This window comes from Sceloporus occidentalis, unplaced genomic scaffold (genome assembly GCF_023333645.1).
Source record: "Sceloporus occidentalis isolate IW3139 unplaced genomic scaffold, rSceOcc1.0.p SCAF_14, whole genome shotgun sequence".
In the NCBI taxonomy this organism is placed as follows: domain Eukaryota; kingdom Metazoa; phylum Chordata; class Lepidosauria; order Squamata; family Phrynosomatidae; genus Sceloporus; species Sceloporus occidentalis.
This window is the reverse complement of record NW_028316994.1, coordinates 12,090,804-12,107,360: the sequence shown is the minus strand read 5'-3', so window position 1 is coordinate 12,107,360 and position 16,557 is coordinate 12,090,804. Positions and strand designations below refer to the sequence as shown.

At 41.9% G+C, this 16,557-nt stretch overlaps 1 protein-coding gene across 1 annotated transcript; it reads right to left on the bottom strand.

Moving 5' to 3' along the window:
- Positions 1-4,301: 4,301 nt before the first annotated feature.
- LOC149303994 (vomeronasal type-2 receptor 26-like) lies at positions 4,302-16,131 on the bottom strand. The gene is made up of 5 exons (XM_089480502.1): positions 15,848-16,131; positions 13,232-14,086; positions 9,419-9,646; positions 5,458-5,584; positions 4,302-5,200 (listed from the first exon to the last, which is right to left on the bottom strand). The coding sequence occupies exons 1-5, from the start codon at positions 15,881-15,883 to the stop codon at positions 4,302-4,304; spliced, it is 2,145 nt and encodes a 714-aa protein (XP_089336628.1). The 5' UTR covers positions 15,884-16,131.
- Between the last annotated feature and the right edge of the window lie 426 nt (positions 16,132-16,557).

The following is a 16,557-nucleotide window of genomic DNA, read 5'->3' as shown; positions in this document are numbered from 1 at the left end:
CTCAGCTATGACATGGCATCCTGAACTGAGTCTTTATAGACACAGCATTGACATGGTACACACAGCCATGTTGTTTTGGTTCTTAGTCCCATAAACAGCCTTGGGTTCCTTTGGGACTTCCAGAAGAAAGAGACACCGGGCATAGCATTCCAGTTAATTGAGGGGTGGAAAAGGTCTATCCTCAAAGGCTTTAGCCCTTAAACGGAGGAAAGACAAAGAAAACATGTTGGCCTGATTTGCTCTGACTGTATGGTATATGCTCTTCACTTGGGGTCATGGAATATACTGTATCAAACTTTCCAACTGAGATAAATGGGGGAAAGCACAGTACACAAACTACAGGAAAAGAGATTCCATCAAAACATTAGGCAGAAATTCCGGACAGTAAGAGCTGTCCAAAAGTAGAATATGCTGCCTTGGAGGGTGGTGGCGTCTCCTTCTTTGGAGGTTTTTAAACAGTTGATGGATGACCATCTGTCAGGAGTGATTTTATTGTGGTCTCCTTAGCATAAATCATAAATGACTTGAAAGTACACAATAACAATAACAGCAATAGTTTAAGATGAGAACTTATTGAGCTTCTGGTCTCATGTGAACCTTCACAACTTTCTCGTCAGGGAGGTGTCTTTGGTACTAACTACCATCTGAGGTGAAGGTAAACTGACCTAAGATGAACCTTTCCCATTCACCGTGTCCTGCCCTTCCCTCTCCAGAGAATCTTGGAAGATAGTACATTTTAAAAAGGTTTCTTTACTTCCCTTTGATCTTTTTGGTGTCATGTTGCTTTATTATCCTGTTTGGATGATTTCAACCTTTCAGAAGATTGTAATTATTAGCAACAAGTGCAAAGTTATTTATATATGTTATACTTTCCCATTAATTTTTTTCCTAATATATTAATATCCTATGGCATATTAATTTGGATATTTATTGGAAGCTTCAAAGGTCATTGGTAGCACTTTTTCCTAATTTTTTTAAAATAATCTTTATTCATTGCATCTTTAAAAGTCACAAACAAACACAAAATCATAAGATCACAGACAAACAAACAAACATGATATAAACATTCATAGAACTAATAATGGGATTAAGATTAAACATAAATCATGTTGAATTATACTTCTCTTCTTTTTTTCCCCATCCCCCTTTAAGGAGAAAAAGTTATTTAGCTAATTCTTGTTATGTGTAAGTTTTTAAAAAAAAGAAATTAAATTGACTTCTTTTGTCCTATCTGTATTGTTCCTAATATTTATTAATTGTGATATTTATTGAAAACCTCAAAGGTCATCGGCAGCATTTTTTGCCCAGTTTTTTTTTTAATCCATTAGGCCTTTAGTTCAGAAGTCCTGAGGGGTTTTAATATTGAACTCAAGACCTTGCACTGGACCTACTAATGGGCAAGTAACCAGTGTGCACACTTTGAAATTAGGAACATGTTTCCCATAAACCTGGTCCAATATAGGAATTTATCGCACCCCAAATAATCCCAATTTGATTCTCCCGGGTTAGATTTGCAGGCAGGTATTATTGCAGTGAAAATGCCGCTGTTGCTGCTGCCTGACTGCGTCCCTCCTAAAATCCAGCTACAAGCGGTGCTCAATCAACCGCTTTTCAAAAACAGGAAGCTACCAGCTTTGCAAACCCTAGTCTTTGAACAGACTTGAAGATTACTCAACGTTATGCTTCCACTGTGGGCATGTAGTACCAGATATTGGCTGTGATCCTTTCTTGTATTCTCCTCCTTCCCCCTCTATCCCCAATATTGTTGTATACTGGCTGGTGGGGGACCATCCAGTGAGGAATGTTGCTGCCTATGTTCTGATAGCCAATGCAGGCACCCCCAGGGACCTCCTGGGGGTGGTGGTCATCTGGCAGTTCCAGAGGGTCACATCAATCAATGATTGATTGATTGATTGATTGATTGGGTCACATCATCATCCCATACTAGATCTTGGACCATAGCCAGTGGTGATCCTTCTCTGCCCCTGTTCTCCATTGGCCACTACCTGATCGGGTCAAAAGTGGCAGGAAAAGGGGGGACTTACTTTGCCCTGCAAGAAGTGATCAAATTATTTAGCAAATAATTTAAAGAAGGCTTTCCCTATCCCATATGATCAAATTGGCAGAAGGCTCAACTTTGGTCTTTTAGCCTGATCACATGAGAAAAGAAAGCCAAAAAGGAATGTGGGAGTAGTGGCTTTCTCCATGCCTCTCTGCATCATCTTGTAACACTTCCATTCTATTCCCAAGGGAAACAGTCATAAAAGCATGCTTTTTGTTGAACTGATTTTTCCAGTACAGCAAAAGACACACTTCTTACAAGCATCTCCCTCGGCATGACCGTCTCCCTCAGGAAGAGAATGAAAGATCAGAGAAAGCCACTGCTCTCGCACTCCTTTTTGGCTTTCTTATCTCATGCAACAAGGCTCTGTGACACAAATATGCTTCCATTTCCATTGTTGAAAGAATTAATCCTTTCCTCAAAACTAGATAGCATCAAATTTTGCATTTTGGTAGCCAGGAAAGGCAGAAGCCTACAAATTCCACAAATTCATATTGAGGCGCTTGATAACAGGGGTCACAATATTCTTTTGACCCACAGATCACAACTTAAGAAATTTCAGAGAGATAACAGAAGAAAAGAAGAACAAGATGGAATGGCATGACCAAAGTGGCTCATACCTTAAATCAGGGGTAGGCAACCTTTTTGAGCCGGGGGCCGGGTTGCTGTCCCTCAGACAACTGGGGGGCCGAAGCCAAAAAATAAATAATTAAAGATTTTTTTAAAAAATTAAATATATAAATAAACCAGGACAAATGTAGGACAAAATTTTCAAATGGAAGACACTTTTTTTAAAAAAAATGGAGGACATGCGAAAAAATTTGCTGATTTTTTAAAAAATGTTAATATAAATGCATGTTTCTGAGGCTTCTATAGACAATTGTCCCCCAAAGGCGCCGGCGGCAATCAGCGGCAGGACCAGGCTGGGGCCAGTCCCAAGTCCTTGCCGGGCCGCATCCGGCCCGCGGGCCGCAGGTTCCCTACCCCTGTCTTAAATGCTTGGGTTGGGAAGGGGGGGAGAGTTGGAGCCAAGGCACTGTGGGACAGATGGCTTGGAAAATAATGTGTGGTTTTTCAAATATGTGAACAGAATTAAAAGGAGATCAGAAGTAAAGGTAGCAGTAAGAGCAGTAAGAGGGGAAGTGGGCAATGTGTTCATTTTTCTCCAGGGCTTTGGAAAATATGCATCTGACATATTGTTGCAGTCCCAAAGGTCTTCCTTTTGTAGGTACTACCATCTCTGTCTCTGTCTCAGACCTCTGACAAAATCCACGTATGCATGTATGCTTCTGACAGTCCAACCCCCCACTCCTACCCCCCAAAAATAAGAAGCATTTAATTTGTACTCCCAGGTTTGTCAGGATAACTGGAATGAAATTCCCCAACTAATATAGGAGCTTTGACATGATTTGCCCCCACTTGCCCCCATCATGATCAATTGGGAAATATTTTCAGCGAACTAAATATTGTAACCTCCCTTTCTGTATTCTAGAGTCCAATATCTTGGATATTTCAAAGTTAAGCTCCCCATCTACTAGCATTGGCAAAGGAGGAGCTTTCTCAGTCCTCCAGCGTTCAATGGTTAGGGCAGGTTTTAGCAGACTGAAATGAAAAACAGGTTGTAAATGTCTATATGCTTTTGGCAAACTCAAATCTGCCTTCACATTATTCACCAGTCTCTTGACTTCAAAGGGCCCTACAAATTAGGTCTCAGCTTCTTAGTAGGGTGCCTTGTTTTCAAATGTTTGGTTGATAAATATACCTTGTCACCCAATTTTAAGTCCCACTCCAATTTTCGATGTCAATCAGCAAACTTTTTATAGTCTCTTTTTGGTCCCTCCAAGGCATTAATGATGTGCAGCCAAGCATCCTTATTTATTTATTTATTTATTTATTTATTTATTTATTTATGGTATTTATACACCACCCTTCGGTTGCTATGGCTTATGAGGAAGTAGATAGCTAGTTGACATGGGGGTATGTGATATGTGCAGCTATTCAGGGTAGTTTTGAGAATGGTAGGTTTGAAATATGTAAGATGTGGGCTGCATGGGATTGGTGTCTGGTAGTGACAAAAGAGGGTTGGATGGTGGAATTGACTGAGTCTGAAACAGACAGAGTTGGTGAGAAGATTGAGAAGAAGGGTTGGCAAGTAGGAGGGAAGAAGCAATGGGAATAGGTGGTGAGCGCAATAGAAAGCAGGTCAAGGAATATTAAGAAATAAACGTGAAGATCATCCTCATTTTTTTCTTACTAGTTGCTCTCTGCTGTTTAGTTCAGGTCTCAGAATTATAAGGTAGCTTTTGGGGAGGAAGATGAAACCCAGTAAACCAAGACTGGAAGCCAAGATGGAGAAGATCTCCACAGCCACCATGTATTTCCCTTTGGTACTTAGGTAGGAAGGGACAAAAGAGACCCAAACAGTACAAAACACCAACATGCTGAAGGTGATCAGCTTGGCTTCATTGAAACTATTGGGCAACTTCCTGGCAAAGAAAGCCACAGTGAAGCTGGTGATGGCCAGAAGACCCATGTAGCCCAGAACAATATAGAACATGACATCTGAGCCTTCATTGCATTGCACTATGATCTCACTGGTCTGGGAGTGCATGTCAAGCTCTGGGAAGGGAGGACATGTTGTCAGCCATATAACACAGATCCCACTTTGAATTAGTGAACACAGAACAACAATAGATAGTCCCAGTCTATTTCCAACCCATTTCTTCATTCTGTTTCCTGGCTTGGTGGCCATGAAAGCCAAAACCACAGTAATGGTTTTAGCCAACACAGATGAAACAGCAGTTGAGAAGACAATGCCAAAGATGATTTGTCGCAGGAGGCAGGACACCTTCCCAGGTCTTCCAATGAAAAGGAAGGAGGACAGAAGGCAAAGCAAAAGTGTCGCAAGCAACACACATGTAATGTTCCAGTTGTTGGCTTTGACAAGAGGAGTATGTCGGTGGTGAATGAAAATCCAGGCCACTAGAACGGTGATGGTGGAAAACAAAATGGCACAGCTAGCCAAAGTTGCTCCCAAGGGTTCACTGTATGATAGGTAGGTCACAGTTTTGGGAATACACTGAGTCTGATTATTGTTCGGATACTGCTCTTCTGGGCATTTCTCACATTGATCTGCATCTGAAATTCAGCAGTGAAATCTCTCAGTGCTACTTCTACATAACTTCTAGATTTAACAGGTATCACATCACAGTCACTTGTGTTATGTAAGAGGTATTTGATATTGCCCATGCAATTTCACATATTCATTCAAGATCACAATCAATTTTTCATTCTGAATGTCTTAGTCTATTTAAGGATTTGAATTCAGTAAGCCCACCATAAAAGAATCTGGATCCCTCATTCCACTCCTTCCCAAATAACTATTTTGTACTCACCAGCATAGAGTGAAATCCTCTCTTCAGGGCACTGAGCACATCCATAGCAACAAATTTGCTCCATTGGCTGGACAATCTTGCTGAAACCAGGGCTACAGCTGTCAACACATGTGGCACGAGGAGTTGTCTGGTGAAAAACATCAAGAAGGACATTGAAGGGGAAAATAGACTAGATTGTCACAGCTGTACTTCTTTAATCTTGAATTTTGTGGCAGATGTCATCAGAACCAACTGAAAGTGGCATTCATTGTCTGATTAGTGTAATTAAACTGTGGTAGAAGTGTAATAAGAAACTCTATAGTGCTAATGGAGGTTGTACATAATATGTTGGGAAGCCAAGGACTTTATTACACCAGGCCCTTAGGCACAACAATTGCATTTGTCTAGGAAATGCAAAAATATAAGATTGGGGATAGTTAATATGACCCAGTTCTTCCAAATCACCATGGTCCTGGCCTTCCACCTTGCTTCCACACACTGGCCTTCATAACCCTGCTTCTCTGTCCTATGCCCTTCTCAGCATGCCTTTCAGACTTTACTAATTTTTATTTATTTTTATGTAGGACGGGGAGGAAACGAGGAGCAGAATTATGTCCATTCACACCACATGACTACTTGCATATTGGAATTGCATCAGGAGGAATATATCACAGATGCATCAACAGAGGAAAAGCAGTGTGATTGAGAGTCATCAATGGGTTTTGCTCATCAATGAAAAGGAGTGCTCCTGCAATAGAAGAACTACAGATCAGCAACTGGAGAGACACAGTGACATGTGATAAGGTCCAACCACATATGCTACTATCCAGCTCTAATTCCACTGTTCAAGCCCCGTGTAATAAAGTTTCAGATTAGGTGAGGAAAGTATTAAATTATTTTTCCATAACCCAAAAGTCCTGCACTTTCAGTATTCATAATAATGTCTCATCTATAACCTGTTTTCTGATTTCTTCCTCTCACCACCTTGAGCCCCATATTTTATTCACGTATGGATCATCCTTAACCAGTCAACTGAATTTGAAGAAACTGGGCATTAGTTTATTTTTTGCCAAGCCATGCATCCGTGGAAAGTGGGGAAACAACCCATCTCATTGTTTGTTTTTATGCAGTATTGAACAAAATAGGTATCTGTGGGAATCTGATAAAAAAATTATCTCTCTCTGGCTTTGCTTCGCAAACGAAGATTCAGGAAGGACTCATCCCGTGCTTTGTACAAGCGCGTTGGTGACTAAAAAGGCCAATCCGGGACAAACAGGTCCGGTTGCAGAAAGCACAGCGGAAAGTCTCCTTGGGTGATATTTCCAGGTTGTGGTTCTTTCTGCGTTGTCATTTCTCTTCGAGACTTGTTCGCCGTGAGCTTTCAAAAAAGGCTGCAGCATCGTGGATAGTGTGTCTCCATGCCTCCCGATGCGATGCCAGGGCAGACCATTGTTGGTGATCAATTTGGCCAAGCCTAAGATGTTGTTTCAGGGAGTCCTTGTATCTCTTCTTTGGGGTACCTCTCTTATGCTGACCCGTGGCAAGTTCACCGTAGAATACTATTTTTGGGAGGTGATGGTCCTCCCAAATAATAATAATTTATTATTTATATTTTCCCACCTCTCCCTGGGGATCGATGTGGGATTACAACAAGGATAAAATACAATGATATAAAGATAGAATACAGTAAAACAATAACTAAACAAATCCCCTAAACCCTCCCCAACTTAAATTAATAAAATTTGCTGTTAAAATTTAAATCAATTATAATCAAATGGAGTGGACCATCCAAAGTGGATGGGGGATCGATCATAAGGCTCAAGGTGGGAAGGCCTGCTGGAAGAGATCCGTCTTGACTGCCTTCTTAAAGGAAACTAATGTGGCAATAAGACAGATCTCTTCCGGAAAGCCATTCCATAGTTTGGGGGCGGCAGCAACGAAGGACCTCTGGGAGGTTTTTACCAATCTGGTCTTTTGTGATTGTAATAGATTTGTCCCAGTGTCAGGATATGCCAGTTTGCATACTAAATTGTGACTGGATGAGGGTGCACTGGCAATTAGTGATGCAATCAGGCAATTGGGCCAGGTGGTTATGATAGCCACTTAGCAGAGTATAACTGTTTTGGGAATCTGCTTGGTTTTTAGAGAGTGTATTATTCTCCATGTTGGCCAGGAGCCTGTTGCTTTTCATGTTGCTGGGAAGTATGTTTTTTCTCTTTGCTAGAGAGTTGTAGTACTGCTGGCATGCAGCAAGTTATGCTATGCTGATTTATTTTTGCATTGTGTATATTTGTACTTAGCCACATTGCTATATTTTTTGCTTTGCTTATTTTGTTTTACACTCTGCTGAGTAAAGCTCTATTTTTGTTGACATTCCTCCACAACTCTGCCGTGATCTTTTTCAACACACCCTAACACTGAGAGTGCGAGGTGGATTATGTAGGGAGAGACGTTCCTGCAATAACCTGGGCCCAAGCTATGTAGGGCTTTCAAGGTAATAACCAACACCTTGTACTGTGCCCAGATGGTAATTGGCAGCCAGTGAAGATATTTTAGGACAAGTGTAATGTGGTCAAACCTGGATTTACCGGTGACCAATCTGGCTGCCATATTTTGGACCAGTTGAACTTTCCGAACTTGGCACAAGGGTAGCCCCATGTAGAACAGGTTGCAGAAATCAAGACAAGAGGTTACCAGCGCATATACCACCGCTTCAAGGTCCCCCTGGTCCAAGTAGGGTTGCAGTTGGCGTATCAACTGAAGTTGAAACAAGCACTCCTGGTTGTCACATCTATTTGAGATGACAACTGAAGAGACAAATCCAGGAGGACTCCCAAACTGCTAACACAGCCGTTTAGGGGAAGTGTGATCCCGTCCAGGACCAGTTGACAAATCTCCATCCCTGGATTTGGGGTTCCTAGCTCAAGTACCTCTGTTTTCTCTGGATTCAATTTGAGTTTGTTTTTCCTCATCCAGTCCATTACCGACCCAAGACAGTCATTCAGAGGAGAGATGCCATCCTTAGTCACTGCAGCAGTCCGAGACATAAGGAAACACACTGACAACACCCCGCCCCATATCTCTGGATGATCTCACCCATTGGCTTCATGTAATTGTTAAACAGCATGGGAGACAGAATGGCACCCTGAGAGGTGCCAAATTTTAGCTCTCGCTTAGAAGAGCAACTGTCTCCCGGCGTCACCATCTGGAATCTGCCCGAGAGATAGGAACGGAGCCTCTGGAGTGCAATGCCTCTGATTCCTAGTTCGCTCAGATGTTCCAGAATGATACCATGGTCAATGATATCAAAGGCTTCTGAGAGGTCCAAGAGCACCAACAGGGTCACACTTCCTCTGTCAATGCCCAGACGGAGATCATCAACTAAGGTGACCATGGCGGTCTCAACTACATATCCTGACCTGAAGCCGGTTTGAAATGGATCTAGATAATTGGCTTCCTCTAAGACTGCTTGGAGCTGAAAGTGAACCGCCCTCTTGATCACCTTGTCCAAAAATGGTAAAAGAGAGACTGGCCTATAGTTATTTCTTACCAGGGGATCAAGGGAGTGTTTTTTCATTCATGGCTTGACCACCGCTTGTTTCAAGCTGGCTGGAAATTTTCCCTCCCTGAAGGATGCATTGATTATGGACTGAAGTAATGGTTTTACTGCATCACTTGCCTGGGTGACCAGCCATGAGGGGCAAGGATTGATAGAGATTTTATTTTCCTCCTCATTGGTCCTGAAAATTAGGGAGGAAAGATATTGACCCTTAGCACCCAGTGCAGCATGGAAGGTAATTTAAAGTACATGCTTTCCAACAGGTTCATTTGGTTGGTGTATATATCAACCGCATGCTTTAGCCCATGCATCAACTAGAAATCTCATAGGCCCAGTGTATGTATGCCCAGTAAATGGTGAATTTCACTCTTCTACCACAGGTACAGACTAGGTAACTGAAAGCGTTAAAAAAATTATCTCTACCTGTTGAAACTTGTGATTCCACAAAATGGCACTTCTGTTAATGCTGAAACGCTTTCCATCAGGAGCTTTGGGATCCATCCTCCCAACCTGGACTCTTTGGAAGCTTTGGTTGCGGAATGTGATCAAGTTGATAATATCATATCCAAATTCCAGGTCCCCATGCTCATTGAAAATTATTTCTTCTCCAACACTATTGTTAAAGTGAATGTTCCTCAGAAAAGAGCAAAGCTTTATTGATGAAAAAACATAACACTTAGTGAAATGGTAGGGAAAGGGTTAATGGGGTCTCTCTCTGAAATTTGCTGTCATCTCAGCTTTGTCACCTCAGTCTTGATCATTGATTTAACCACTCTACACAGATTTCATAAAGCTCAAAGTGCATTCACTGAATTTTGTAAACTGAACAAGGAATAGCTGCAAAATACAGAAACAGCCTGGGATGAGGTGGCCTAACAATTCAGGGAGAGATCATCCTCTCTTTTTCTTTGGTAGTTGCTCTCTGTGCAATTCAATAGTTGGTTCCCCTCTCAAAGGAAAACGTAGCACAACAATGATACAAGAACGGAGCAATCTCTTGTTCTTTCTATCAGTTCACCCTACAGTTGTGTATCTCCCTATTCCCATTGGGAGGAAGCCCATGAAAGATGTCCAGGTCCTCTATTGTCAAACTATCAATTGTTACTTAAAACTCAACTGAAAGTGCTTAATATTTCACAATTAAGAAGCATCAGGGACAGATAACAAAATGCCAATAAAATTAGAGAGACTCCACAGACGATTTAATAACTAAAGATCGGTACAGACCAGCATTTTGTGCTGGCCTGACCACAGACTAGGGTTGCGTGAGGGCTGAGCATTTATATGCTCAGCAACACTACCGTGCATCCCCGGCACCATCTTGGCACACACCCGTACAGACGGGGCGGGCCATGATGAGGTCGCTCGTGCATAGTGCTTACACAGTGTTGCGCGTGATGGGTGTCATAAGGCCACACTGCTGCCCTTATGGCACCCATTCTTGGGAGCAAATAGGAGCTGGGTCTCGCTGCTTCTTTTTGCACTGGGTTGGGAGCGTGGCATGCAGCTACCGCGTCCCCAACCCAGCCCATTCAGGGGCAGCATAGAGCCACCCCTGAATGGGCTGTTTGTACAGCCTCTAACTCTGGAATTAAAAACAGAGTTACCATAACTGAAAGTGCTTCTATAAACAGTTCAAAGAAGGGCTGAGGCAAGAACCCTATGAAGACACCATTTCAATCAGGAATCTGCCCAGCAATGCCAAGGCTGAAGACATTCCAACAAATTTTGCAACATAAAGGGCTTTATCGCACAGGTTGCTGCAACAGGCCTGGTGCATTACAAAAGGAAGCGTGATGGGAACAGGATGTGGCATAGAATGCATCTTGCCACACAGGAGAATGACGATGTCACTGCCAGAAATTCCCATTGCATTCCAGATGCGTTCGAGAGGGGGTGATTTTCAAGAACTCTTTAGAAGCGTTCCTGAAAATTGCTCTCTCTGGGGCACATCCAAAACATGATGGGAACTTCTGGCAGTAGCAGCAGCAGCAGCAATGTTCTCCTGTGCAGTAAGATGCATTCTATGCCTCCTCCCATTCCCAGCACGCCCCCTTTTGTAACACACCAGGTCCATTCCAGGGGCCTGTGCAATAAGCTTCAAAGTGTAAAAAATATGTCAGATATATATATTTCTTGTTTAAGAAATAAAAAATAAAACATAGGTGGCAAAGAGTTCCAACATGACACAGCAAGCATCTTTGTCAGGTTAATTCACCAGTAGACTGCCCAGGTATCTACCTGCTTTATTTCGGCAATATATAATCACTGAAAGGGACAAAATCGGTTTTCCGAACTGAAAAGCTCTACAGGCTCTATACTATTAAATCCAATAAGAGGGATTACAGGGTGGAACAAACAGGAAAAATAAAGCAGCTTCCAGCCACTTTGAAGGCAGAGCAATTATATGGATGCCTACTTTGGGTTGGGTTGGTGATGAGGGAAAACAAACTCAAGCTGAATCCAGGGAAAACAGAGGTACTCGCAATAGGCTACATGGGGCTACTCTTGCACCAAGTTCGGAAGGTTCAGTTGGTTCAAAATGCAGCAACCAAATTCATCCAGGTTTGACCAGATAAAATCCCTTCACTGGCTGCTGATTAGCTTCTGGGTGCAATACAAGGCGTTGGTTATTACCTTTAAAGCCCTATATGGCTTGGGCCTGAGTTACTTGCAGGAACACTTCTCCCTACACAATCTGCCCTGTACTCTCAGAATAACTGGAAAGAATGTGCTAGAACATCAGTCAGCTAGGCTTATATCGACCTCCCAGAGAGCCTTTACAGCAGCTGCTTCGAAATTGTGGAATGGTCTTCCGGAAAAGATCCGTCTCATATACTCCTTGGAGGCATTTAAGAGAGCACTTAAGACGGATCTCTTCCAGCGAGCTTACCTACCTGACCTTATGTAAGAAATACCCTCTGACCATTGTATAACTTTGCTGCATTGCCACCTGATGAAAAGTTAGGTTTTAAGATTAATTGCTATTAATTTTATTGATGTGTTTTTATATGTATTTTAAGTATTGATGTATGTATTTTAGCAGACTTTAATCCCACCTCAATCCATCTGGGAGAGGTGGGAAAATATAAATAAACTATTATTATTATTATTATTATTATTATTATTATTATTATCAGACACACAACTCCAAAGCGGGTAGAAACTAGAAAGGAGATGTGCTCCAGAGCTAAAATCAAAAGCAAAAAGAAGCTGGGATTCTCCAGATTAGCCTGGAAAATGCACATCTTTGCATATAAATAGTAAAATGCTAGTGCAGGATTGGGGCAAAGCAAAAAACTGAATGAGTGAAGCCTCCAATGAATGTAAGTGCAACATACCAAAACCAGATAGTCTAACGGGGGTGGAGGGGGATGACGTGAAGGGAGGTGAAGGGGGCATGTATGGGGGAGCATGATTGTGATTCGCCAGTATGCTCTGATGCCTTGCACCTGTAGAATATCGCACGTGCAACTGTGTGCCCAATCAAAGGGGGGAGGAATCCAATGGGATGGGCTATAGGAGGACAGTAGGAGGTACTTGGATGTCACCTGCAGTGTGTTTGTGTGACGGTGCACATGCATGGTGGGGAGGTGAACAAAAAATGTACCAGTGGCACAGCCTGACATTGTGTCCCTTGGGTAGACTGCCCACCATGGGAGCAGGACCGAGCCACTTTTTTCTGCTCTGGGTGCTAGTATCATTATTTAAGACATATCATGTTTATAACTCTATCTATTCTCATCCTATGGTTTCTGTTTTTACAACTTTGGCTGAGACCTTGCATTGGAAAAAATAGCTTCCTTTCATACTTTGAACTCCTGATGCTGCCTGCAAAAACCTACCTTTGAAACAAGGCAGCCTCCATCACTCAGAAGAATTTCTGAGGCAATAGTGAGCCTCATGGGTCCCCGATGTTGCTTGTCACATCATGCCTCTCTGCCAGAAAAGTTGGATGCATCATCACTCAGCACCTGATTCTCAAGTACCTTTGAAGTCAAACTCAAGTCTGACACTCGTTCTGTTGAAGTTGAAGTGGCTGCCTGGCTTCAAGGGTAGGTTTGGAGAGCACTTTCAGTCATTGCAAAATGAAGCAACTTATGTTGCAAGCAGGCAGATCATCATCCCATTCTGTGGTTTGGAAAGTGAACCACCAACAGCACTTCTTTAAACCATAAAAATCCCATTAAGTGGGATTCTTATATTTGATGTGTAATGGGAAGGGGCATCACTTACCTGCCATGGCTGCATTTTCAAATGTTTCTGTCTATTTCTGATCCCATTTCTCTTTTGTTTGGCTCTCCATGAAAACAGGGCATGTAGAGAATGTGCTACAACATAAACAGAATTGTAGATGCTGTAGCTCTGACCAGATAGTCTTCTTTCAAACACAGTTCCAGGGAGGTGACTCAGATTCTCCTCCCCAGTGCAGTTAACCAGGTTCACCCTATAAACGCCAAATAATGCTAATGAACAAAGAAAAGCAGTGGTCCAAAACTGCTGGATGAAATATATTCTTGACTCATATGGATTTATGGCCTCAAGAAAATCCTGAAATCCTGGCAATACATTTGTGTGCTGTGAGAAAGACAAACTGCCATTGAGGGATCTTACTGTGAGTTTATTCCAAGGGAAAAGAGTTGTGACATCCCACTGAGAAGTTATGACCCAAACCCTCTCCATGGGATGCATATGAATAAATTCAAAATTTTCAAGAATTATTCGTAAACCTTCCATAGATTGATCATTCCCATGGGCAATAAATACATTGAGTTTGGACAACCAGAGGATGGAGGAAATCCTTATGAGGATATCAGTACGAAATTTTGTTACATAGCTTCCCACAATTGGAATGACCTCAGTCATTGCCAGGCAAATATTGTTCTGTGAGAGCTTTGGTTTCAGAGTTCGAAGAAACGTTTCTCCATTGTCATCATCTGATAGAAGAAGACCAACCCAGTTCCATCCAAAATGCTTCAGGAGCTGCACAATCCCTTCATACTGAAGCCTTTCATTTCGAATCATCCCAAAGAATGAGGGGAAATGGGTTTTATCTCTCAGGACAGGGTCAAGAAGAGGGCCATAGGTGAGCTAATCAAATCATAAAACATATATTAAAAACCCTAAGGAATGCATCCAACTCATCTGTATCCCCCAATAAATCATCAGAGAGGACGTTCCAGTGAATAGAAACTGGTGGAGAGGGTTCAACTTTATGATACAGCACATGATTTTTATACAGAAATTCCCAAGTCCATTCCTACATTGTTGGTTAAGGGTTGAAAGGATACATCTCTGATCTCTTGAAAGCCTAGTATTATTGATGGTAGAGTGAAAGTGAGGAATCTGTCACCTTCAATGTCTCACCATTCAGACCCAGATGATATGATCAAAGGTTAGGGATGGTGGAATAAGTAATTCTAATGTAATTTCAGAGGGAGAGAGAGGCAGGCCAGCACCATCAGGCCTAGATGAAGAGCCCTCCCTCCAGCCCATCTGCCATGTCCATGGCCCCATAGAGAGAGAGGAACCAATGAACTTGATCCCTTCCCCACCATTCCCTTCCCCTTCTCTGTCATGTCTTATGAGATTGTAAGCCTGATGGCAGGGAATTGTCTAATTTTAAAAAATGTAAGCCGCTCTGAGCACCTTTGTGGCTGAAGAGAAGGGTATAAATACTCCATATATATATGGACAATCTCTAAAGGTTCCTCAACCCTGGTTTAGCAAAACAGAGTTACACAGATTGGCAGTCTGGCTTTGCATAGGACAGCTGTTCTCAGTCATATTAAAGGCCATTTTGTGGGAGAGATTTCTGGTCCACAGAAGACTCTTAGGAGAGGGTTCTAACCAGATTGATACAGAAAAAGAAGATATATTGCATTTGGGTAAAAAATATTGCGTTAGAAAATCATTGGCTAAAGACAGTGCATGCTCCCTCATAGTAATGTGTTAATGGCAGGTAGTTTTGGTAAAAGAAAACTTTTCTCTGTTGAAGTCTACAATAATAATAATAAATAATAAAAGTTTATTTATATTTCCCGCCTCTCCTTACAGATCGAGGTGGGCTTACAACAATAAAAATGGAACACCAATTTCCATATATAAAATACGTGTTAAAATCAAGACAGCACGTTAACATTCATATATCAACATATCATTCACATACTCAGCGTGGGATGTCCCTTTAGTTTTATACAAGATTAGGGGGATAAGCCCACCGGAAAAGGTCCGTTTTAATCGCTTTCTTAAAAGCTTCTAGAGTAGTAATCAGTTGGATCTCTACCAGTAAAGCATTCCACAGTTTAGGGGCCATGACAGTAAATGCTTTGTGGGAAATTGACAATAATCTGGTATTTGGATGATCCAAAAGATTCCTCCCGGATGTTCTGAGAGTGCTGGTGGATTATGTAGGGAGAGGCGTTTCCTTGAGTAACTCGCGCCCAAGCCATATAGGGCCTTAAAGGTTATGACCAACACTTTGTACTGTGCCTGGAAGCTGATTGGCAACCAGAGAAGGGATTCAACTTGAGTTTATTTTCCATCATCCAGCCCATTACTGACCCAAATCATTGCTAAGGGAAAGCAGGTGAACCATTTATTGGCTTGACTCCTCTTTTTCTTCACTACTAGAGAGACCCATTGAATCATTTGGATGGACCGGCAAGTTGACACTTCATTCAGCTATTTATTCAGTGAGTCCGCTCTACTTGGTGTAGAACCATTAAGAATTTGGTGGAACCAATAAAATTCAAGGTGTTATCATTAAGTGAGTATCTTGCATCCCTTTGTTTCCTACAGAGTAACCCTGTGTATCTAGAAGAATAAAATACAAGAAAAAAAATAACATACCTGTGGAATCTTGTATGTATTTATGATGTTGGACATTTGGATGGATTGTGGAAGGTGAGCCCACCAATGATGGCCATGAGCTTCTTCTCTCTCTTGCAGAGATAATTCATAGGGTTGCCTTCTGAGGTGAAAAGCAGATCCAAAGTGGCCCGAGAGGCTCTCAGTGGACTAAAAGCATTCTCATAAATCTGGGATCCCAGTGTGATGTTGGGTAACAACCTGGCATTGTTGTTGATTTCATGAATGGCAAAAACAAAGGCAAGGACATGCAGGTAGTTTTTTGGCAAGAGACTGTAAACAGAATTTCACATAGTCCTATAATCTAATATCAGAGCAACAAGCAGACTTTATATCAATGACATTCTAATACTTAAATTTGCATGAAAATTAGTCATTGGCCCTTTGGTCTGGATTCTATACACGTGTTCTGTTTTGATTTTGCGGGGCTAGGTGAGGTTTAAACAATGGATGGTAGATCTGCTCTGGGTTTTAGTTTAAGCTTGAAATGAACTATCCAGTGTGCTGACCTCTACTCCCAAAATTAATTTTGTACATTAGACAATTCCTCTTAAATTCAGTATAAACATGGAGGAGATGCATAGCCCTCCTGTTTTTAGAGCCGGCAACCTGATCTTTCTCAAAGAATGATTTATGTGATAGAAACTTGATCAAGGACGTTTTGTACACAGAGAGAAGGAAAGGAAGAGTGA

What these genes read in the sequence shown, in the direction of transcription:
- LOC149303994 (XM_089480502.1), bottom strand. Translation starts at nt 15,883, where the DNA reads ATGTCCAACATCATAAATACATACAAGATTCCACAG. An exon ending in TGAAAATGCAGCCATGGCAG is followed by an intron (nt 9,647 to 13,231) that starts GTAAGTGATGCC and finishes TCATCAATAAAG; the next exon opens with CTTTGCTCTTTTCTGAGGAA. An exon ending in GGAATCACAAGTTTCAACAG is followed by an intron (nt 5,585 to 9,418) that starts GTAGAGATAATT and finishes GTTTTTCACCAG; the next exon opens with ACAACTCCTCGTGCCACATG.